This window comes from Jaculus jaculus, chromosome 10 (genome assembly GCF_020740685.1).
Source record: "Jaculus jaculus isolate mJacJac1 chromosome 10, mJacJac1.mat.Y.cur, whole genome shotgun sequence".
NCBI classification, from domain to species: domain Eukaryota; kingdom Metazoa; phylum Chordata; class Mammalia; order Rodentia; family Dipodidae; genus Jaculus; species Jaculus jaculus.
Genome location: NC_059111.1, coordinates 63873062 through 63897000, shown reverse-complemented (window position 1 = coordinate 63897000; position 23939 = coordinate 63873062). Strand labels below are relative to the sequence as shown.

The 23939-nt window shown below is 34.2% G+C and overlaps 1 protein-coding gene across 2 annotated transcripts in view; it reads right to left on the bottom strand.

Annotated features, from left to right (window-relative positions):
• Positions 1–1013: 1013 nt before the first annotated feature.
• Positions 1014–23939, bottom strand: part of Casd1 (CAS1 domain containing 1) — a 47845-nt gene continuing 24919 nt past the window's right edge. For both annotated transcript variants that reach the window (XM_045160671.1, XM_045160672.1), the window contains exons 8-18: positions 23357–23571; positions 21514–21936; positions 20372–20461; positions 13253–13372; positions 12114–12270; positions 10752–10831; positions 8486–8587; positions 6693–6833; positions 6173–6250; positions 3952–4044; positions 1014–3236 (exon numbers count right to left, since the gene is read on the bottom strand). In XM_045160671.1, coding sequence (XP_045016606.1) covers positions 2970–3236; positions 3952–4044; positions 6173–6250; positions 6693–6833; positions 8486–8587; positions 10752–10831; positions 12114–12270; positions 13253–13372; positions 20372–20461; positions 21514–21936; positions 23357–23571 — 1766 coding nt within the window. In that variant the 3' untranslated portion in view covers positions 1014–2969. The remainder of the gene's footprint in view (positions 3237–3951; positions 4045–6172; positions 6251–6692; positions 6834–8485; positions 8588–10751; positions 10832–12113; positions 12271–13252; positions 13373–20371; positions 20462–21513; positions 21937–23356; positions 23572–23939) is intronic.

Genomic DNA, 23939 nt, shown 5'->3' with positions numbered 1-23939 from the left:
GACCCTCCCCTCCTAAAACCCTTAGGTTGAATTCTTTTTTATCTTTTTAAAAAGACTGTGTGTGTGTGTGTGTGTGTGTGTGTGTGTGTGTGTGTGTGAACAAAAATGTGCCATGGCATGGAAGAGAGGTCAGAAGACAACCCTGGGGTATTGGTTGTCTACTACCATTTGGTTTTTGAGACAGGGTCTCTCTTGTTCTTTTATTTTTCTTTCTCCTGGAAAGGCCCACAAGCTTCATGATTCTCCTGGTGCTGCTTCCCAGATGCATGTGCACTTTGTGTCTGGCTTTATTATTTTTTTAAAGACTTCTGGAATTCTTTCTATCTTATTTGCAGGTGGGGGGAAGAGGCAGATATAAAGAGAATGGGTGGACCAGGGTCTCCAGCTACTGCAAACAAACTCGAGACACATAAGCCACCTTGTACATCTGGTTTGTGTGGGTCCTAGGGAATCAAACCTGGGTCCTTTGGCTTCACAGGCAAATACCTTAACCACTAAGCCATCCCTCCAGCCCTGTGTCTGGCTTTAATGTAAGTGCTGGGCCTTGAACTCAGGTTAAGTCAGCAGCTTGTACAGCAAATGCCTTTAACTGCTGAGCTATAGCTCCAGTCATTGGGTTGAATTTTCACTGTTTATCTAGGAAAGCTACACATCTGGGGGTGGAGAGGCTCAGGAAGCAGGGAAGGTTCTGGGAAAACTAATTTCTGTAGTCATAGATTGACTTCTGAAAATGAGTTTTCTATTATAGGAGAGCTGAGTTTAGAGAATTGTGTCTTTATCTAAATTTCAGCTTATATAAATAATCTGTTCAACATCTTACTTTGAACAATCATATGTGTGACTAAAGAAACTAGTAAACATTGGCATCACTACAGAGAAAAATATTGATAGTTACCCTACATAGATGGTATCATTGTGGCAATACACATGTTATCATGGCGGTGATTTATGTAACAGTCACTTACTCATAAGACACATTAATAAAACCAAATAAAAAATCAAACATTTGAGTATAAATATGAAAATAGACTATATTTTTAATCATATTATGTATTGTTATATTCAAAAAGTTTTGCAAATTAGATAAAACATCATGAAGAAACAGTTAAGTTTTAAGCTTGCATTCTAATAGGAGGGAAAAATTTACACATTCATTCAGGCATCACTGCTGGAAGGCTTAAATGCCTCTAAAGTACCGAGACATAATGGTCATCTTTCTTTTTCAACTGTTTCATCAGGAAGAGTCTTTCAGGTGATAAAACTTACAAGCTAAATTAAAATGCACTCTACTCATTGGCAAGCTACATGAGCAAGAATAATGTGATCACAACACTTGGAAGTTTTGATTTATAACTATACTGTTCTCTACTTATAAAGCTGTAGTCTAGGAGGCAGAGCAATGAATCATTACAATTGTCTATCTGGGAAATGTCAAAAGATTAAGTAAGGCAGAAAAAGAGGAAAAGAAAAAATATACAATTCTTTCCAAGATATATTCCTTAGTTAATGAGACTATATCAATAAAACATAAGTCTGGCACTATATAAATAATAATTAAAACTCTAAAATCTTGAAGTTGAACTAGAAATAAGCCATAGTACTTAAGTTCTTAGGTGAAGGCAGGCTGCCAACACAAGGAGACAACTGTGCTCTTCCTTATTCCACTTCCCTTGGTGACTTACCCCTATGTATTAAGAACTTGATAAAGCAAATGAGTTAGAACTTTGAGCCAATTAATAAAAGATCCAGAATTTTTTTAAAAGAACACACATAGTTTAATTGATACTTTGCCAATACAAAAATAAGCATCCACAGAATGTTTATTTACTGTTTAAATTACTGCATATTTTTACATAAACAGAAAATATATTTTACCACACACATAGTAAAAGCAAATAAGTGCAATATTTCATACATTAAAAATCATAATCAAATATGTACAACAGATAAATAAATGTATACCTCTAACAGCTTATAAAAAACAAACAAAAACATTTATTGTTCAAAGTCACCAATTTACTTAAGATTCTACTATGGTCATACACCTCAATCATGATAACTTGAATCTTTACTACACTGCACATGTTTATGTTGATAAATATTTGTTTTTAAAAATAGGAGGTGATGATACAAAATACCAAAATGGCTACAAAGAGCTTTCCAAACATTGGAAATAATATACAAAAATTAATTATGGGAAATGAGCAGGCTAAAGAATCCACAGGGTATCTGAATTTCACTGGTAGAGCTCAGGAAAAGCAAACAGATCTGGACTAGAAGGAAAATATGGTCTTTTCACAACGACATTAACAATAACAAACCCTGTCATGGAGCTTTAGAACAACTCTAGTGGAGACAAAGTGTACAAAGACTGAAGCTTATAAACCTGCCAACCCAAGCTGGGAAGGAAAATCATGTCAGAATATGAACGCACATAAATTAAAGGCATACTGCCTTTCATGCCACATCATTGCACATATGATAAGAAAACAATACTGCAAGACATTCTTTAGTAAAAAAGTTTTCAATGAAGTAGGAAGTTCCACAATGAATACAGGTGCAGACCATATTATTACCAAAATTTTATTGAATATCACAACACTCACAGGTGTCATTAAGCTAATTAAATTATATTTTATTACTGGAAAGTCAATCATTTTCCTGCCTTCATATGTTACCTTGAAAGCATGTATAAATGGAAATATAGACCCAGTAGAAAAAAAAAAAACTTTTCACATGCAATCCTATATGATGCATGCTGTTTTTGTTTTAAGTGTTATACAATGGATATGTACACTTCCAATATATACAATCACACACAATCAACAGACATTACTAAACTGTCCTCTTGCCACACATATTTATATTTACAGAACCATTTATGTCTCCAGATTGATGCTTTTCTCTTCCAGACAGACACAAAGTAAACCTGAACAGCTTTTTTTTTTTTTCTTTAGGTTTTAAGGAACCTAATGTCTCGATTTATCTTGAATGGATGATAAGATGAGTAGTCCACAAAAAAATGCTGCTATACAAGCCAACCTTTTCAAGAGTGATGAGGTATCCTTAGGAATAATAATCTGTGCAAGATCATTAGTGATTCGGGAAATTTCATGTGCCACACAAACAAAGATGAAGGTGCTCACAATGATGTTGAGCATTGGGTTCCCAGGGATGAGTACCAAGATACCCCTTGTGTCCGCTGCCAGCCATATGTGATATTGACAAATAAATAGCTAGGAGAAAAACCATGTAAAGTTAGTTATGTACAGAAAGTGAATGAATACGTCATAGCTTAAGACTTTTCCAAACCATTTGATTTTGTATCGCTATTGACCCTGAAAAGCTGTCACATAACCCTCTCACCAACAAGACAAAGGAAATGACTGAACCCTGACTGGAGAACTCAGCAGAACTTGGTTTGCTCTGTGGGAAGACAAGGAAGGGTCTGCACCATGCCCTTCAACCTACCAGTACACGGTACAGGCAAATAGCTTCATATAATGGAGCCTCCACAAAACCCAATCAATTTTAAATATCTTCCCACACTTCCCAATCATATTCAAAGTGAACTTTATTATGATAAACATCAATAATGAATTCCAGTGATATAGTATTTAATTATGGAGATTATTAACAAATGAGAATCTCCCTAGCTTGACTTCATTTATATCTGGTCTAGCATTTTTCCCTTGCTCTCTGTAGTTTGGTTGTTATAAAGAATGTTTTCAAAGTTGTCTATGTATAGTTATTTTCTAAGAGTGTTTTTAAAACACTATAAAAGCTATTACTATGATTGAAAGTCTTGAGTATGAGTCATAAAACATAGCTTTGGTTTAAAAATATGTCATATTTACACATACACACATGTAAGTACACATACACATGCACATACACATTTTCACACAACACCTGGTTGTGCATGATAATGTAAAATATCAATGTACCAACCTCTAGTGAAATTTTTCCAAACCATGCAAAAAATGAACTGTAAACTGAACGGGCATATCCAGGGATGTTCCTTATTAGGATGAAGGCTAAAATCTATGAGGGAGAATTCATAAAGGTAAGTATTATTAATATACTTATATATTTATTAAAGTGTTTTGCCTAAAGAATTCTGCATATACACACATCTATTTGCAGCAGAGCTTTATCTGTAATGGAGAAAATAAAAACTTATATGTGGCTCTTTGTTTAAGAAAAAGTTGGTATCATATTTATGTGACAAAATTTCATGTTATAATTTTGCTCCTTCCATAGCATATCTACTTTGCTGGTAGTCACTCCTTTCCTCTATTTGTTTCAAATTTCCTTGAATGGTTTGGACATAAAGTGTCCCCCAAATGGGCCACGTGTGAAAGGTTCAGTTCTCATGTGATGGCACTGCTGAAAGTTGATTAGCTCACAAGAACACTACCTTCATCAGTGGATTAGCCCTACGTGGAGGAAGTATGTCAGTAGGGGTATGTCTGTAAAGAGTGTATCTTACACCAAAACCCTTACTTTCTCTCTTTCTGCCTACTGGTATCATGAGGTGAGCAGCCTTACTCTGCCATGTTTGCTGCCAAGATGTTGTGCCTTAACACAGCCCAGAAATACCAGCACCCACTGATTCTGGACTGAAATGTCTAAAATCGTAAGCCCAAACAAGTTTTTCCTACTATAAGTTGTTTTCCTCAGGTATTTTGTCCCACTGATAGAAATCTGACTAACACAATCCTCCATCCATTGACAATCATGCTAGCATGAGAAAAGCCAGGCTGTAAATATGTCTGTGCCTCATGACCTTAAAGAAAATATCTTGAAGAGTATCACATGTGTAGTTCTCTGTCATATCTTTCTGCCTTTGAGGTTTTTCCTCCAGCTTTTGGATTCCATGTCATCATCTTCTCTCTCTTTTTGAAAAAAATATTTATTTGCAAGGAGAGAGAGAGAGAGAGAAAGAGAGAGAGAGAGAGAGAGAGAGAGAGAGAGAGAGAGAGGGGGAGGGCCATAACGCCAGGGCCTCTAGCCACTGAAAACAAACTCCAGATGTATGGATCAGTTTGTATGGCTTTACGTGGGCACTGGGGAATCAAACTGGGATCATTAGGCTTTGCAAGTCCTATATCTGCTAAGCCCCATCTTCTCTCTCTTTTTTAAATACAAGGTAGGACAGCCGTGCATTTTCTAACCTGTCATTTCATAGTCTCACCTCTAGTAATCAGTTTACTAAACAGAAAACTCCCCAAAGAATTCATCCTACTTATAAAGAAGCTAAAAATTATCCAGAAGAGATTCTTTTACAATGATCCTTTCAAACTTTTCTTTAAAAAAAAGGATTATAAAAATCAATTTATGCTTCAGAGAAACACATATATACACACATCACATCACACGCCCTCTATTCACATCTAAGAATGATAATAAAATGTGGTCAGGAAAAGGATGCAGTCTATAGCTTTTGAAGTTACTTGGATGATCTTAACTTTCAAAATGTGAAGAAATGTTCTTGATTTAAAAAAGCAGCAGGTAATAAACTACTGCTTGTGTGTACATAGGTATGCATCTGTGCAGACACACATGATATACCACATGGGCATACATGCTCACACACATTGAAAAATTATTAAATGAATACAAAACATTGTTAAGTAAGTGAATGAAGGTTTCTAGATTCATATATCTCTATTAGACTATTCAGTATGAGTACAGGAGTCATACCTTGTTTACCACTGAGCCTCATATCTACCTTTGGACTTAACATAGTAAGGAATTAATACTTGTAATTAAATAAATTTGAATAAATAATGAAACAGCAAATAGAAAGAGATCAAAATGTTTTAGATGACAAATACTGAGTGGATCATTTCCAAACATATAACATAACAATCTTTGAGAGAAAATTTAATATCTCTATTATAAAAGAAGATAGGGCTTAGATGTAGTAAGTAATTTCTCCAAAGCTTCTGAAGTTTTCAACTTAAATCCTTTTACTTGTAAACACCATGTTCTTATCAAATATTAAAAGAAAAAATTCTCTAAATGAAGACAATTATCTGGAGGAGAGTGTGATGGTGATGCCACAATATCAGTACTTGAGAAACTGAGGTAAGAGGATATGGAGTTTGAGGTCAGTGTGGGCTACATAGCAAGACCTGGTTTAAGAAGAAATTAAAAGAAAGATTACCTGTACCACAGAAACAGATGGGTGGAGTTCGTTACACTCTGCTTTGTTTTTACAACTGCTAGCCCAGATGGAATAGGTCTGAAACAAAAAGCGTCTAGATCACTTTACAAAAACAGTTAGGCTTTAAATAGGGATAGTGCTCAGAACTTTTTTTTAGTAGTTTTCTTATTTACAATATTTTAGTTCATTATGCTATAATAAGTCATCAGTAAAATTCTCTGTAGGTTTGTTTTACTTTTTGCTAGATTAACTCTGTGAGTATAAGGCAGCAGAGAGGAACAGAGCTGCTTCTGTGACAGAGACAAAGACAGCTCTTCAGATCCACAGTGCACAGATGCTGCTTTCCAAACTGATTATAACTTTTAAAATTCCTATTTCAATGTACTTTGTTATTCTTCATATTGAACTTATATTTGTATCATTTAAGATGTCTATGCAATCAGAAAAAAGTAAGGTGAAAAAGTATTTTAAAAGTTAAGACTTATTTTGAAAAATTTGAAAATTACATTTCAAAACTTACCAAGAAAGAAACTACTGAAATAAACAATAGAAAGTTTGAAATTCTGTTTGAAAATAGAGGTTCACCCTTTCCTTCAGAAAGTACTTGACGCTTCTGTAAAGCCAGATAAATAAAAGCAAATAGCATTCCATGGAAGACTACCTGAAAAAAAATAGAAAATTTATTTCAAATACTTACTTTTTAAAAATTCACAAAACAAATATTTTTATTTATTTATTAATAAAAGATTAAAAACTTAAATCTTTGGTTTTCCATGGAAAACTTTAATCTCAAGAGAAAACCTTGAACAGTTACTTATCAGGAGCTATCAATAGACTAGCATCTCTCTCAACAGTATGAGATAAATTTGGTTTATCTTGAGTTTTCTGAACAGCAAGTGAGTAAGAAATAGTATTTTTTGTTTCTGGTGCTGAGATTGAATCTAGAGTCTTGTACCTGCTCAATGTGACAAACTCTGCTTGGCTACACTCTCAGAACTCTCCCCACAACTAACAATACGCTCTAAATATAAGTATTGTCAAGAATAAAAGATATTTTATGTGGATTCTTTGAGTCAAATCAAACAACAGTAACACTAAGTCATATTTTAAACATGGAGACAATGTACATAAGAATGAAAAAGTAATAAGGCAGAGGAGAGAACAGAAATACCTTCTTTTTCTAAGTAAACTGTCTTCACAAATAGACTTGAGTGTTATGTCTTACTCCCCCAGAACAACCTCTTGTCTTGAAATATAATCCCCAATGAGACAATTTGTAAGGTAAAGTATCTGGGAAATGAGATCATGGGGATGGATTCTTTGTGGATGTGATCAGTGCGTTTTTCAAAAGACCACCAGTAAGCTCCCTTGTCTCTTCCCCACAGTGAGAACACAGCAGTCCATGGGTAGGAAGTAGGGGCTCACCAAACCCTATAGGGGCTAGATTTCCCAGCCTCTAGAACTCAGGAGAAATACATTGTGTTGTTCATGAGCCAACTAGTCTGAAATGGCCAAACAAACTAAGATAAGCACATTAGAGCAGACTGCCCAGTAAAACTTCAGCAAAGTCTTATTCATATACAGCTTGGAAATGAGACACAGTACACTAGAAAGTAAATAGGAGTTAGAAACCAGGAATGACACAGTACAGAGAAGAAGATAATGTGTTGAAAGAGAAGAGATGAGGCAAAGATGGACAATAAAGGGGAGAGAGTTAAGTCATGAGTATTTACTTTGATTAGATGTCATTTTCTACATGCTGTGATAGATATGCTACATTTGCTCAGCCAATCACATCTTAACCACTGAAGTTATGTATATGGAACAGTCCAATCATTTCTGCTTCTTCTTTGCATGTGTGTACCACACAGCCCACACTGCAGCTTTATACCCAGTATAAAAAGTAGTTCTAGATTTTAGATTATACTATAAAGGTTTGGCAGTGCAGTGGTATGTCTTCTTTATTGAATATATACTTGATAGCATCAACCTTAAGGATACCTATGTCGCAATAAATATTCTTCAGAATGACTAAAGCATATGTATATGTATCATCTATACATTAAAAGTATAAGCCAAAGCCACTTTACAGACAATATTTAGAAAACATTTTTCCTGCTGACAAATGTAGACATATATGTTGTTTACCTGCTATAACAAAACAGTATGGGAGAGGGGATCATGGGGCTGGACTGCACTGATAACTAAATCAACATGATTTTTTATTCTGAAACTAAATAAAAATATAGAAGATTTTGAATCATTTTCTAACAGTATAATTTGAAATACAAAATAACAAAAATAAATACATACGTAACGGTCTAACCTCCATCTGAACCACCATTCATACACATTCCCTTTCAGCTCAAAACACTTGGATAATGGCCAAAGAGAAAATATCTTCTCAAATGCACCCTAAGGAAACCCAAAAATAATGAAGATGAAACAAGCCATTACTTCCTTTGCAGTTCTGTTATAAAGGCTTCCAATTTTAGGATTATATAAGGGTCAGTCATAATTTTTAACTTCATTGCATTTGAAATGAGTTTACTTGAAATCAATTAAAAATAAGTTAATTTATAAGTACACAGCAAAGATTATGTGAAAGCTAGACTTACATCAAAGCTAGACTCAAAATTTTAAGAGCAAACAAACCAGTACTTGGGAAGTTATTCAATTTAAGATTTTTGTATCTAGTACACTAAATATCTAATATTTACTAATCAAACACAAAAATACTAAATTCTTGAGCCAGGGTGTTATCAATATCAGAAGGAATGATTATGAACATTAAAATATAGATCTTCCTCTAAATGCCTTTAATAATTATAATTAATGATTAGAGTTAAAAGTGGTTTAGTCACCTAATTCAACCAAGCATTCATAAATACCATTAGTAGCCTATGAAGCAAAGTTTACAATTTTACTCTGGTCCAGTTAGTGAATGGTGCTCTCATTAATGTGAAGGCCTAGAAGATGTGGGAACGAAGGGGTAGAAGTCTCGAGTACATTCCTGCACATTAATGAAGTCTTTCAAAGAAGAAAAGAAACCCTCAATTTCTATACTAAAGAATGATGACAAATCTATTAAGGAAAGTTCTGTTACTGTGCCTATTATCACAGCATAAAAATGTAATATCATGATTAAAAGATAATTATTAAAAACCAAAGAAAAAAGTAAGATTTATATGTTAGGTAATGCTGAACATTTAGGTCAAAAGAACTTTATTACTTTAACAAAATGCAATAATCTCCACTTAACCAGAATTTAAAATGCACATAACATATCAAATAGGTTGTATCAAAACCCACAGCTCAGAAACCTAAGCATGATTCTTACCAAGAGTTGTAATTTCAAGTACTTTAGATGATATATAATATTAATACATAGATATATATAACATAATAGGATATATCTATCAAATATGAGCTTGCTAAACATATACAGGCAGAATTCCTATATTTATAACAATTTTTAGTTCTAAATAAAATTTGTTGTTATGTGCTAAATAAACAAGCTCTATTGAGCAATAATTTTGCTAAAGACAGAGGACTGCTCTGGACTGTGCACCTTCTTTTCCTTTTGTCTGGTCAACACTGTCTTACAGCTGGAGAAAATTTCTTATTCTCTCTGTTAAATCTCAAGTCAGTTGTCCTGTCTTTCTCTCCAAAGTGCTCACTCAGTATTAAGAATTTTAATGAATTACTTTCAAGTACTTGCTACCTATTTCCTTAAACATCTGCCTGTCTTTTACTTCTTTAATTTATCTACTGGAAACATCCAAGATGTCATACAGAAATAGAAATGTTTTAAACACTTCTAAGTATGAAAATAAGATAAAAACCAAAAATGAAATCCTCCCCAGTTAGAATTACACCTACAGGGTATTTACACTGACATATCCTTGTACCAAGAAGCCTGGGGGATGCACATAAACTGCTATATGCTTCAAACAGTAGGTGCTCAAGTTCAAATCTTTGTTATAAATATCATACTGCCCAAGTAAAATGTACATTTCTGGCAGTAGTAGACTGACATCCTGCTAAATCAACAGGAACTCTCATCCATCAAAACAGGGAATGAAAGGTCAGAGTTATAAAATGACCATGGTATTTATTAAATTATATGCATGATATGTTACACACACCCCTTTGTACCTAAGTTAATTTTCTAACTGCCAAAAATTTACTCTCTGCAGTTACAGAAAAATCAAGTAACAGTTTGATGCAATGAATAATGCACAAACTAAGTTGCAAATTCTGTCAAGAGAATTTTGATCTCCACTTAAGAGTAGTGACTCATAAGAGGCATTCAATAAACGTTTGATTGATCAAAGTCATGTAAAATGGATCTTGAACAATTGCCAGAGGAAGAGCTTCAAATTGCTCTTACAACAAAAACAGTGGTGACAAAAGTAGATCGGTCTCAAAAGAACTACACTGACTAGTCAGCTATGGAGTGACGCTTTTATTACAGTCATTAAAAATGAAGCTTAAATAAAAGGTCTAACTGCTTACATTCCTTACTAGACTTCAACTTTAAAATATTTTAAAATATAAACTGAAAGACTATACAAACCTGAGAATATGCCAAAAAACATATGCATAACAGCAAAAAGGCTAGTTTCAATAGTAAGCCAAAATGCCAGAGACAATTTCCTAAAAGAGAAAATATTCAACTTATAAAACATACTAAGTACTCTTTAGTTAACAATTCTGTATCGTGAACAGTTCTCAGAATAATAATCCTTGAATTCAGGGATATGGAATAATTATTTAGGTGGTATAAATGAAAGGTGGAACAAGGAGAAATAACTGAGAATTCTTGCTAGGAATGGGGCTACAACATACAGCTGGTATGTTATACATCTGCTGTTTGTCTGCTGTAGCTATATTTCAAAGTATCTCTTGGATGCAAATATACCTGTAAATTATTGAAAGCTACAACAAAGAAACAGAAATATATGTTCAATGTAATGCTAAAACTCAGGTTAAATATTGGATAGGGAAATACTTCCCTAACATTAAAGTTCCAGAGAGAGGAGCAGATTCCTTTCTGGACAGGATTTAATCAAAAGACATACTTTAACACATGCATATTTAAAATTATGTGTTCAAACCTTATGCACACTGATTGTTTATTTGATTAAAAACCCACCCTATTGCCGGGCATAGTGGAGAGCACCTTTAATCCCAGCACTCAGGAGGCAGAGGTAGAAAGAATGCTGTGAGTTTGAGGCCATCCTGAGACTACATGGTGAATTCCAGGTCAGCTTGGGATAGAGGGAGACCCTACTCCCGCCCCCCAAAAAACACCCTATTCCATATGGCTGCCCAAAGATACTAATGATCTTCAACAGAGGTTGGATCTCAACATTAAAACTTACTGACAATCTTTTGGTTACTTAGGTTTCTTATATTAAAAACAGTTTGATAAGAATTGCTTAAATGGTTACCCAGAAGACAATTTATATTAGTGTTTTATACCTGTTAAGCATATAAAGGCTTCTTACAAATGAATGTTTACTCAATATCTCTATCTATGCATATGTAATCAAATATAACAGAGCCGCCAACCTAGAGTTAGGATGTGGATGTAGGAGGGGCTTCATGCCCTGGAGGATTTCCCTTTGTCTCCCCTTCCTTCACTTAGGCTGTATAAAAAGCAGTTAACCCTACTATATTAGATGAGGAGGAATGCATAGCCTTAATATAAACTAGTATTCAATAGTGTTATATTTTGTTGCATTATGTAACTGTATTTAGTAGTGACCTACTTGGCTATAGTATTGTAGAAACAGTTTAAAAACAAAATGTCAAAACTACACAAGTTTAAATGGTCTGCATTTTCCAATAAAAAAGAACAGCCCTTAGCAACTAAAAAGAAATGTAGTTCAGTGACAGAATATATTTATTAACATGAGTAAAACAACATATTTACCATTTGCTTTTTTTTGGATTATTTGTGGCCACAATGCTAAAGTGACATATATAATTATGAACCATACGGTGACCAAGGGAACAAAGTAATAGAACTGATAGGGCCGATCCATTACTATGCATAACACCACGACCAGGAAATTGAGACGAAATAAAACCTATTAAAATGGAGAAGAAAATGATTTTCATTCCAGGTATTCATGAAAGGCAAAGACAGATTTTTTATTTTTGAAGCACACTAATAACATTTAAGACTCAACAACTATACCAGTATATTTTACTAATCCTTACAGTTTTACTAGTCCTATAATGACTATAAAAAGTTGAATATAAAAATTTCATGTCTGCCTGTATTTACTGAAAAGAAAACTAATAAATTAAATTAAAAAAATAAAAATAAAAATAAACAATATATAATAAAAAAAATTTCATGTGTCACTGTATTAAGGAAGTTCCAGGAAAGTTTCATCCAAGCTGTGCTCTAGTGATAACTATCAGCTTGTTAGATGTAGGAAAATATCATGAACTCCCTTCCTAGGGCTACAGCTTAGACAGAGATTAGATTACCTCAAGGAAAGGGTTCCATGTCATCACATGTTTGATGTCCATTTACTCCATATGGGATTAAATTGACAGGAGTCATAGATACAAAGTAGTATTACTCAAGCTAAAAAATGTTTTTTTTTTTTGGGGGGGGGCACCTCTGTAACACTGATTGCAGATATCAGTTTGAACTTATTCAAAAATATGTACTTTTATATTTGTATTAGCCCTACACACTTACAATGTGACCTTGCACAGACTCTTTAGCCTCTCTGTTTCCTATCTATAACATGAAAATAATTCAGGGTTGCAATAGCAGTTAAAACACATGACTAATGTTAGGAAACCAGGTACATTTCTATAAAAGTACAGTGAATCTGCAATGTTGTCCCTTGTACTCCATTGTTACTATATATTCAACTACATTACATTTTCTTTCCATCACTAATATTATCTCTAATTACTAAACAAAGAACACAGAACTACAACTTTACAGTACTTTTCATATATTCATTCAGCCTTATGAGGCCTGTATTTTGTTTTCTTAAGATAGACACAAAAGCATCTTGAAAGAAAAATCACTGACTGCATTCCTACCTGACATACTCTATGGATTCCAAAGTCTCCTTTGATCCAAAAGTACGAGAAATGTCCATATCCTGTCTGAAACAGATATGCAGCCACCAGAACACGAATATGCATGTACACAGGCAGAAACTGTTGACAAAAATAAACCAGGAAAGTACGTGAATGGCCTAAGCCATACCTGAAGTTACCAAAAAAGTACACTTAGCAAAAGCAGTGGATCATCCTTTTCCTATGGCACCAGCTCAATGGAAACATTTCTTCCTTATAGCCAGGATTACAAAAATGTAACCTGAGAATCAGATTTAAGTTCAATTTCTTATTCTGTCATTTTCTTGATATGTGAATTTGAGTTTTCAATTCCCCAAAATGAAACTATCATCTCCTTCCTCACAGAGGTTATACAAGAAATGAATGAGAAAATACGTGGGAAGCAGTGTATGGTAACATGTACCCAGCTAGAATTTAAAATTCTATAGCTATAACTATTAATTCTGGTATCCTTAGTTTGTATCTTCTTAATAGATGAAAAACAAAACTACTCCCTCACCACTTTGGCCACCATAGATATAGAGACATTAGACTTGTCAATAAAATGGAAAAATTACTTATAATATTAAAGTTACTAGGAAAAAAAGGACATTGCAAACGTATGTAAGTACAATTGAGAATAGTTCTCTCCATCTCTTGCTAGGAAATGTTGTTTTAAATTTCTACCTCACTATGTTTATCATGACCAAGCTCCATTGTGTTTTTTCAGAGAATCAAAGATTCACAGGACATGGTAACTCATATCTATGTACCGAAGTAACTTAATCTGAACTGCATCTCACCTTCCTGTCACAAGCATCCCATAGTGTACTTCCAGCATCTCCATCACAACTAGTGTACTCCTCTAAATGGCTTGCTCAGTGACACTCAGCTCTTGCTCCTTTCTGTGGCTTTTACCTTTTTGTTTTGTTTTGCTTTGCTTTAATGTGTGTGTGTATGTGTGTGCATACGCATGTGCATGGATGTGAATGCCATGGCATTGTGGAGGTTAGAGGACTACAAGGTGTTTGTGCTCTACCTTCTTTAAGACAGGTCTACCTGCTGCTACTAAGGAATCAACAGACTGCACAAAAATGTGAAGTTAGCTGACCTGTGTACTTTAGAATCTTCTTGTTCTGCCTCTCACTCATATAGGTGCCTTAGGATCAGAGATGCATGTGCCACTTTGCATCTGGCTTTCTGTGGCTGCTGGGGAATTGACTTAGGCTAGCAGGTTTTGCAGCTATAACTGTTGGGCCATCTCCCTAGCTCCCATTTTTATAACCATCCGATCCCATTTGTAATTATCCAGCTTTAACACATAACTACTTTAGGGTAATATGAATTTCCTAAGTGATTTTTGTAGGAGAAAATAAATAAGTAGACACCTTAACGGATATCTTTAAGGCCTTGGGTATAAGTATCCTGGAATGCATTGCTTTTCTTTTAAATGGATATTTCATTCTGGGAGATAAAAAACAAAAACAAAAACCTTTGCACTTATAGTAGATCATAAATTTTCCTGTATAGCCTTAATTCCAACCAAATGAACAGATTCACTATCTCTACGTTGATCTTTCTTGTACATCCTTTCATCTATCTTCTGTTACCAGTTTATTCATCACACCAGGTGTGGTGCATATGCCTGCAGTCTGGGCACTTGAGAAGCTGAAATAGGACTGCAAGTGCTAGGCAAACTGAGCTAAATAGCAAGCTCAAGGCCAACATGGCCTACAAAGTTAGACTCTGGCTTCAAAACCCAAGGGCTACAGATACAGCTCAACAGCACAGCCCCTGCCTAGCATGCCCAGGGACTTAAGTATAATCATAGGAACTGAAAAAAAAAAAAAAAAAAAAGAAAACAAAAGTTCCTATTCTGAATCTGAATCTCATTCAAAACTGTAATCTTTACCATTAGATGGAAGTTATTTATCCTTCTTCTGAGTTACTTAGCACTGATGATCTATATATTGGTTTTCATTTATTAGTCTTTAAATATTAGTTACTTTTATAAATGATGTATTTTATTAGATAACTTATTAGAATCACAGAGGTGAAATGTAGAAATGTAAAAATCTGAAAACCTCAGATTATCTATTAGAAATCTGTCTTACTCATTCTTGTATGTACTCTATCTTCAATATGAGGTTTTTTTGTTTGTTTTTGAGACAGGTTTTTACCATGCAGCTTAGGTTGACTTCAAACTTGTGATCTTCCTGCCTCAGTCCTCCCAGTTGTGGTATTACAGGCATGTACCAACATAACTGAGTTTAAGTGCTGTGTGTAGTTTGTATGTATGTGTAGGTGTCCATGTCCTGCTATATAAACTAGAGGAGAACTGTGGGTCCTAAGGAACACTATCATCAACCTCTTTTTGTATGGTCTCTCACCAATTAATCTAGACTGGCCAGTCAACAAGTCCTAAGGATTTTCTGGCCACTGCCTCTCCAGCCCTAGGATTATAGGTGTGTGCTGTTTCCATAGGTTCCTTGGATCTATCTTAGGACCTTATGCTTGCAAAGCAGGCACTTTATCCAATTAGCTATCTCCCCAGACCTCTAAGTACTTTATTTTTGAGGTAGAGTCTTGCTCTACGTCAGGCTGACCTGTAATTTACTATGAATTCTCAGGCTGGCACTGAACTTACCGCAATCTTCCTACCTCTGCCTCCAAGTGCTGGGATTAAAGGCATGCACCACCATGCCCTGCTCTTAAGTATGTTTTTAATAGCAGGAAATAACCTGACGTAGTAAGGCAATTCATTCCATTGTCAGATGGTCATTAACTGTTACAAAATTTCTTCCCATAAAGAGTTAGAATGTAATTATATATAAAGCCCTGTCCAACAGATGTTATATTAGCAATTTTAAATGTGCCCATCAGACATTTAAAAAGTTAAAAAATTAAATAAATTCAAATTTAATAGGTGTATTTTATTATAATTATGTGTGTACGTGTGTGGTGTGTTCATATGAATGTATATGTGTAGAGGCCAGAGAATAAACTTGAGTGTAGTTCTCTGGGTACTATCCATTGCTTTTTTCTCCTCTTATTATTACTATTTTGTGTGTGTGTTATTATTATTTTGTGCATGTGTGTGCCATTGTGTGTTTGAGGCGATTAAGGGTTGACCCCAGGGTATTGGTCCTTGTTTTCCATCATGTTTGAGAAAAGGTTTATTTGTATTAGTATTTAAGGGTTTTATTTTTATTTATTTATTTGAGAGAGAGAGAGAGAGAGAGAGAGAGAGAAAGGCACATAGAGAAAGGATGAGTATGCCAGGGCTTCCAGCCACTGCAAATGAACTCTAAACACCACCATATGTGTCTGGCTTAAGTGGGTACTGGGGAATCAAACCTGATTCCTTAGGCTTTGCAGGCAAATGCTTTAACCACTAAGCCATCTCTCCAGCCCCCAGGGTCTCTTTTGTTGCTAGTTTTGTCACTGGAAAGGCCAGACTAGCTGCCCCTGCATTTCAGGATTCTTCTGACTCCATCTCCTATTGTCATAAGCACACTGGGATTACTGATGTGTGTACTACTTTGCATCTGGTTTTACGTGGGTGCTGGGACTACAATGTAGGGCACGTTTGCTTATTTCTTATACAGTACATTCAGTTCACTTAAATTGAAATACTACTACAACTTTCCAAGTTTATGGCATTGTTGGCCAAATAGAAATTTCATGTTATTTCTCCTTATTTATTGTAAGGTTTTACAAAACAACACAAAATAGGCAAGACCAGTATAATGAGTACCTATATATTACAGTGATAATTTTAAAAGTTTTTTTTACATGTGACAGCACTGCTAAGTACTTCATCATGCATCTTACAGGAAGGCTAGGTTCTTATATCATTATCAATATCATGGCCATGAAATTTAACATAAACACAACAGCATCTACTAATTGATCCATATTTCAATTTCCCCAATTATTGTAGTGTTTTTTTTTTTTTTTTTGAAGTTGACTCACTCTGTAGACCAAGGCTGGCCTCGAACTCACATCAATCCTCATACCTCTGCCTCTCAAATGCTTGGATTAAGGGTGTGCACTATCATGCCCAGCAAGTATAACCTTTATCCTTAAAAAAATGTTGTCTTCAGGGTGTGGTGGTATATGTCGACAATCTCAGAACTCAAGGCAGGAGGATAAAGAATTTAGGGGCAGGCTGGGTTACATAAAAAGCTCATGACAAGCCAGAGACCCTGTTTAAAAAAAAAAAACAAGAAGGCTAGGGAAGTGGCTTAGTAGATGAGTACTTGCCTAGAATGTGCAAGGTTTTGGATTTTATCCCAAACCCTATGAATAAATAAGTACATATATTTTTAATCTCAGAAACTCAAATCAAGGGTCACACAGTGCATTGGTCATACCTCTTCAGTCTTTTTTAGTCCACACCTTTTCTTTTTGTCTTTCATGAATCAATATTAACAACAAAATTTTAGGACTGAATATGTGAATATGTATTTGAAATTTCAAGTTCCTTAAAGAGCTAGGCTGACTTCTGGTTCTATTCCTTTCTAGTCCCCCAAATTTTCCCTCACAGCCTTTCATTCAGGTCACTTGATGAAGGTTTCATTCAGGTTTCTTCATAAAAGTCTCAAAGGAAAAAAAAGAAAAACAAAACCACAATGGAACTCAAAATCATCTATCTAGAATATATTCTAAAGATACTCTCTTCTATTAAGTTTAAATTTTAAATTGAAATTATATGCCTAGACTATTGTAATGAGTCTTTGGAATTTTTGATATAATTGCTTTAAGCATAAATAGCATGGTGTAACTAAAGTTTCACATACTCAAAACATTAAGATTAGGTAATTAAAATATCATGGCAGTAAAAGTGTTTAAAAAGGTTTAGTGTCTCAACTACCCAAGAATGGAACCTTGAAATATATTTTAACTTATATTGACAATGCTTTCCAGTGTGAATACAGATAATTCTTAACAAAATTGTATACTACCAAACAGGGACACACTAATTAATCATTACAAATGATCTGCTAATGAAAAGTATGTCCTTCCAGAACTGTTTTTTTTTTTTAATTGTAAATTAGAATGTATTGGGAGGTAGTCTAAGAAGATGTATTGCAATGTTACGTTGGTAAATCATTATAATAGAATGCCAAATTGCCTTCATCCTTTTACAGTCTAAATTCTTTCTGGAATCACTGAATTGAGGAACTTAATCTTCCATTAATTTTTCTACCTAATTTTTAAAATAGAAATATCAACCTTTAATATGTCAGCAATTAATTATGTCTCTAAATGGCATGCTCTTAAAACAAAACACTTTCCCCCTCAATTACCTTAGTCCTGGCATTCAATATTTACCTCTACTTACTTCCTAGTGAATCTATGAATTTATGCTATCAATTCTGAGCCTTAGAGTTATTTCACTGTCTAAGCTCAACCATAACTGTAGTTTTTCTAGCTTTGGCTCAAATTCAGAGTTCTAGGAAATCAGGAATTCTATTGTTGTCACAAATGCACATATCAGAGCAATATAATGTCAGTGAAAAGTACAATTCATTAGTTGGCTTTCTGCTTTCATAGAAACCATCCATAAAATTAAAGGTTCAACAATTATTTGAAACTAAGACAAGACCACTGTTTTCAATTTTTTTTATAAAGATATCTGAAATAAACAGTGATAATATAATCTACATGTTTAATTGCTGTCATGGAATTATCAAAATACTTCTTTCTGGGCACTCCTCTCTTATCTCAATTGATTGCTAATTCAAATACTGTTTATAGACATATTTTATATAAGCACATAAAGCAGAAATGCAGTTTGGGAGTTTATATGTTCTGAATGAGCTTCTAACTTTAATTTTGAACCATTTTCAGTATAAAGGCTTGTGTGACAAGAAGTTGTTTGGTTCACATACAGGGGCTTATTTTCGCTGGACTATAACTGGATTGTTACAACTCAGAATGAATATATTCTAAACTTGCCTTATCTACTTGGTAGTCACAGAGCATACAAATCCTAGGCAGAAGGAGCAAAAGGATGTTGTCTAGGTGATTTTTTGGTGACCTAAACATTAATGTACTTCCAAAGCATAGAAAACACACTACAGAAGTGAGGCACATAATCTACAATGGCAGCCCATCTATATCTGCAGTCAGTAAGACTGAGGCAAAAAAGTGCTGTTTTAAATTGTGTGTGTATGTGTGTGTGTGTGTGTGTACTCGCACACATGCTTGTACACATGCAGTTGCCATGGTATGAATGCATATGTTCTCTCTTTATTTGATTGCGGCAGCATTTCCCAGTGCTCGCAAGCTTGCAGAAGATTATCTTGACTCTACAGCATACACGTTAGGGCTATCAATGCTGGGGCTACAGCATTTGACGTGAACCCTGGATCTGAACCCCAGTGCTCATGCTTGTGCAGCATGTGCTTTATCCTTTGATGCTGACCCAGCCCTGTGTGTGTGTGTGTGTGTGTGTTAAAAATTTTTAAATATAAAAATAATTAATCAAACTTCCTTTCAATGATTTCTTTTGATAGCACTCTATGCTAATTTCTTTGTCATCTATAAAGCCTCTTTTTAAAAAAATATTTTTATGTATTTTCTTCAGAGAAAGAGAGAGAGGGAGAGAGGGAGAGACTGTCTGGGAGTGCCAAGCCTTCTGCCAGTGCAAATGAACTCCAGATGCATGTGCCACCTTTGTGCATCTGGCTTTACATGTGTATTGGGGAATCAAACCCAGGCTTTCAAGTTCTTGCAAGCAAGTGCCTTAATTGCTGCATAATCTCTCCAGCCCCAGAGTTTGTTGACAACTTTAAATTAGCTGTTTAACAAGATTACTACAAATAATACATATCAGATATTTCTATTGTATTAACATTAAGGGCAAGAAAATAGAAAATTTAAAAATCAATTACTGCCTCATCTTTTTCTAAGATTCATTTTACTTTCAATGTTATAGATTTTCAGAGTTAGTGGAATAATGAGTAGGTAGAAGGGCCTAAAACTGGTATGAAATGCAAATACCAACTTCCTCCCTGCAAATCCTGTACCCTTACAGAAATCCTGTAGCAATATTATTTCCTATTTTTTTTAACTTAAATTCAAGTTACTTACTGTACTTGCTCCAGAGATGTGATAGATCAAAATCACAAGCTGCATCCAGCCTTTCCATTCATCTGTTTGCTCTCTATTTAACACTTTAGTCTGCATAGAAGAACCAAAATCTCTTTGAAAAAAATCTATCAGGAAGTAACTATTTGGATAGTAAATGTTAAAATGTAAAAAGAATTGTGGTTGGGGAGACAGTTAAAAATTGTTATTTTATTTCTTATAAAAATATAATAAAACTATATTAAATATAGTAATTTAAAAGACAACTATAAAGAAATTCCAAATAATTCAATTGATCCTTCTGGATTTGTAATAAAATGACATTTAAAAAATAATAGCCTTCTGCAACTTTTTTTTGGGGGGGGGGGTTTCGAGGTAGAGTCTCACTCTGGTCCAGGCTGGCCTGGAATTAACTATGTAGTCTCAGGGTGGCCTTGAACTCTTGGTGATCCTCATACCTCTGCCTCCCAAGTGCTGGGATTAAAGGCGTGTGCCACCACACCCGGCTTACAATTTTTTTTTATCTTAGAGTTCTGTTACTTCACTGACAAAAAGGCTCTATGACTGTAGCTTTCTTTCTGCCACACTCTCATTGAGATGAGGAATTGAATCATCACCTCATGTCAGTTATTTACAATAGACCTTGTTAATTCAAATAAGACTTCCTTGTAAACAGCTTACACAGATAATTCTGTGCAATGGGTGCAACTCCCAGTTAGGAAATTCAGATTATAAGTAGTGGCCGCATCATTACACAAGTTCTAATTTGTGCATGAATATATATGACTATATAAAATATATAATATTTTTATATATGTAGGCATTTGTTAACAAATACACTTTAATACCATATATGACAATAAATAGTATTTCATACATAAAGTAGTACTTCCACTTTCTATATCAAGCAGGCAAAATAACACCTAGTCATGGCATCTTTTTTCACAGATAATTTTTTCTAACTTTTTAATCTTTTGAATAGTCTCCAAACTGTTTCAAAAAGTGACAGTTCGGAGTCCATTAACATTCTTCATCCTCATCCATATATATATTTGCATATTTTGTAACAAGAAATGATTTGAATTCCTCAATGTACATTTTATTATAAGATAGGGTTAGCATAAGCTAATGATAATGATTCTTACCTCTTTAGTATTTTCATTGTAAAATACTCCCAAAACCAAGATGTAGATAATTGGAATAAAGAAAGAGGAATGTGTATAAAATTTGTTTTCCTTCATAAACAGATTTGCACGGTCACACATATAGAAGTAAGCCATAATCAGGCCAAGTTTGCAGAAAGACTGTAAAAGTATTTCTAATGAAGACACGGGAGTATTGATAATATTTTTCTTTTCCTCTCCACTTTCCAAATCAGTACAGGGCTTATTCTTTCGATGAGCATTATGGTGAATTATGCAGAAAATTAGATAACCAATAATAGAGAAAGTGAAAAAACAAGCAGCTAGCTTCTGTATGAGAGTAAGAGGAGGTCGAGGCTGACAACAGGAACCATCCACAGGTTTCAATATCTTATTGCAATACACATTCATGAGAATCATGGCACTCTGTGAATAAATGAAGTTATTTAGTTATTATCTTGTCAATGATGTACTTCATGTTCAGTTTTATCTTACAAATATTGTTGAACTTCAATTTTGAAACTATATGCTTTTGTACATTGTGCAACCATTTCTGAAGCATTCATGCAAGTGATATTTGCTCACTTTGTAAAAGTTAGTTTGGGCTGTGTCGAACTTCTGAGGTTATCATACATCATAAGAAATCTGTTTTAGGACTGTATTATGCAACACTAAAAGGAAAGAATCCCTCTCCTTAGTACATACACTTGGACATGGTTCTATTCCTTTAGAAAAACACTGAAACCAAAAATAACCAACATGGATCTTATGGCTGCTTAAGGATTACAAATTTCAGTTAAAAAAAAAAAAACATAAATGTCAGACCAAGGTATTTTAATTAACAGACTTCCAAAACTGAAGATACAGAATACTTAAGACAGAGTCCTTTAGAGTGAAAAGAATGCAAAATACCTACCATTGAAAAATACAAAAATTAGCCAACAAAAGTTGTAAAGTTCCTTTTAGTTCAGAGTTGATTGGTCATTTATGACTACATTTTCCAATTTCTAATGTTAAATAAAATGAAAACTCTTTAAGGTGGTTTGACTAAAATATACTTATTCTAGGTAAACTGTAAAATGTCTGTCTGATTGTTTAGCCAGACTCTAGTTATGTGAATACTTAACAAAAGTTTAGGTATCTGTAGGATTTTGATTACATTATTTAAACCTAAACTTTCAAAGTGCTCATATGTTTAGAAAATCTTATCCTTTTAGCCTTCAAAGTTCAGGAAGTTCTCTGGCTGGCATCCTTACAGATCCTAGCTTATAAACTTTGTCATAAAGTTCTTAGCCATCGTTCAGTAAGTCTATAGAGCCCTTAATGCATCTGGAAAAATGCATGTCTATGCAAACATAAACATCTTTCTGTAGGAATGAAACTTCTGTATTTTATCAGATATCCAAAAGATGCATGTAAGCCTCAAAAAAGTTAAGAACCAACATTGCTTTGTAAGTAAAACAGTAAAGACCCTCTAAGTAATCTGTTCTGTGATGTATAAAAATGTATAAAATTATGAAGTTCTCTTTTCCACCCAACATAAGCCCTTTTCCATCAGTCAACCTACTCAGTATCTTGAATAATGCTTACAAATAAAAATGATCTTCTATATTAAAGTATGTGTACTTCACTAAAGTTCAGTAAACTCAACATTTAAGAAAAGCTCACCTCTGATATGTCCAGCTAATTCCACATGTATTCTTAGCCATGTGGCCATGAATAATTGATATTGCAATAAAAATAAACTATTTGTAACCATGATATATGATTTAGGGCTATAACCATCTGAAATTACATAACCAATCCAATCATATGTTCCAGTTACTGACAATATAAGAACTCTTACAGTTTCCCTGCTTGACTCAGGAAGGTGTAAACCATCCAAAGATTCCATAATGGTCTCTTGGGCAATTAACTTGGAGACACTAAACATCTTTACACTTGACTTTGAGTTCCTGGTGCTGCTGTTCAAAATACTGACTGCAGCTTCGTTGTAGGCATCAATCTTCTCATTGGTGATCATTTTCCTATTTTCACTTAAAAGATCTTCATAAACTGGATCTGTACAGCAAATGCATTTTTTTAAAAACAAATTTTAAAAATTCATAATGATCCTGCTATTAAATTGATTCATATTTCATATTTTGTTCTAAATGTCTCAATGAAATTAACCACTTAATTTATTCTTTACACTAAGCTGGCCAAGATTTGTAATAGAGTTCCCATCTCCCCCAATTTAAAGAATTTTTATCCCTTCCTAATCATACAGCTTTAGGGAAAGATTTTTATATTCCAGCATGATGTAAGAGTTTAAAATTCATCATAATAAAATTAAAAAAATAAAATTAGGAAAAAAAAACCTAACTGGATTATGGGAGATTGACTAATAAAGAATCATAGCCAGACTCCTTTTTTCCTATTGTTACTTA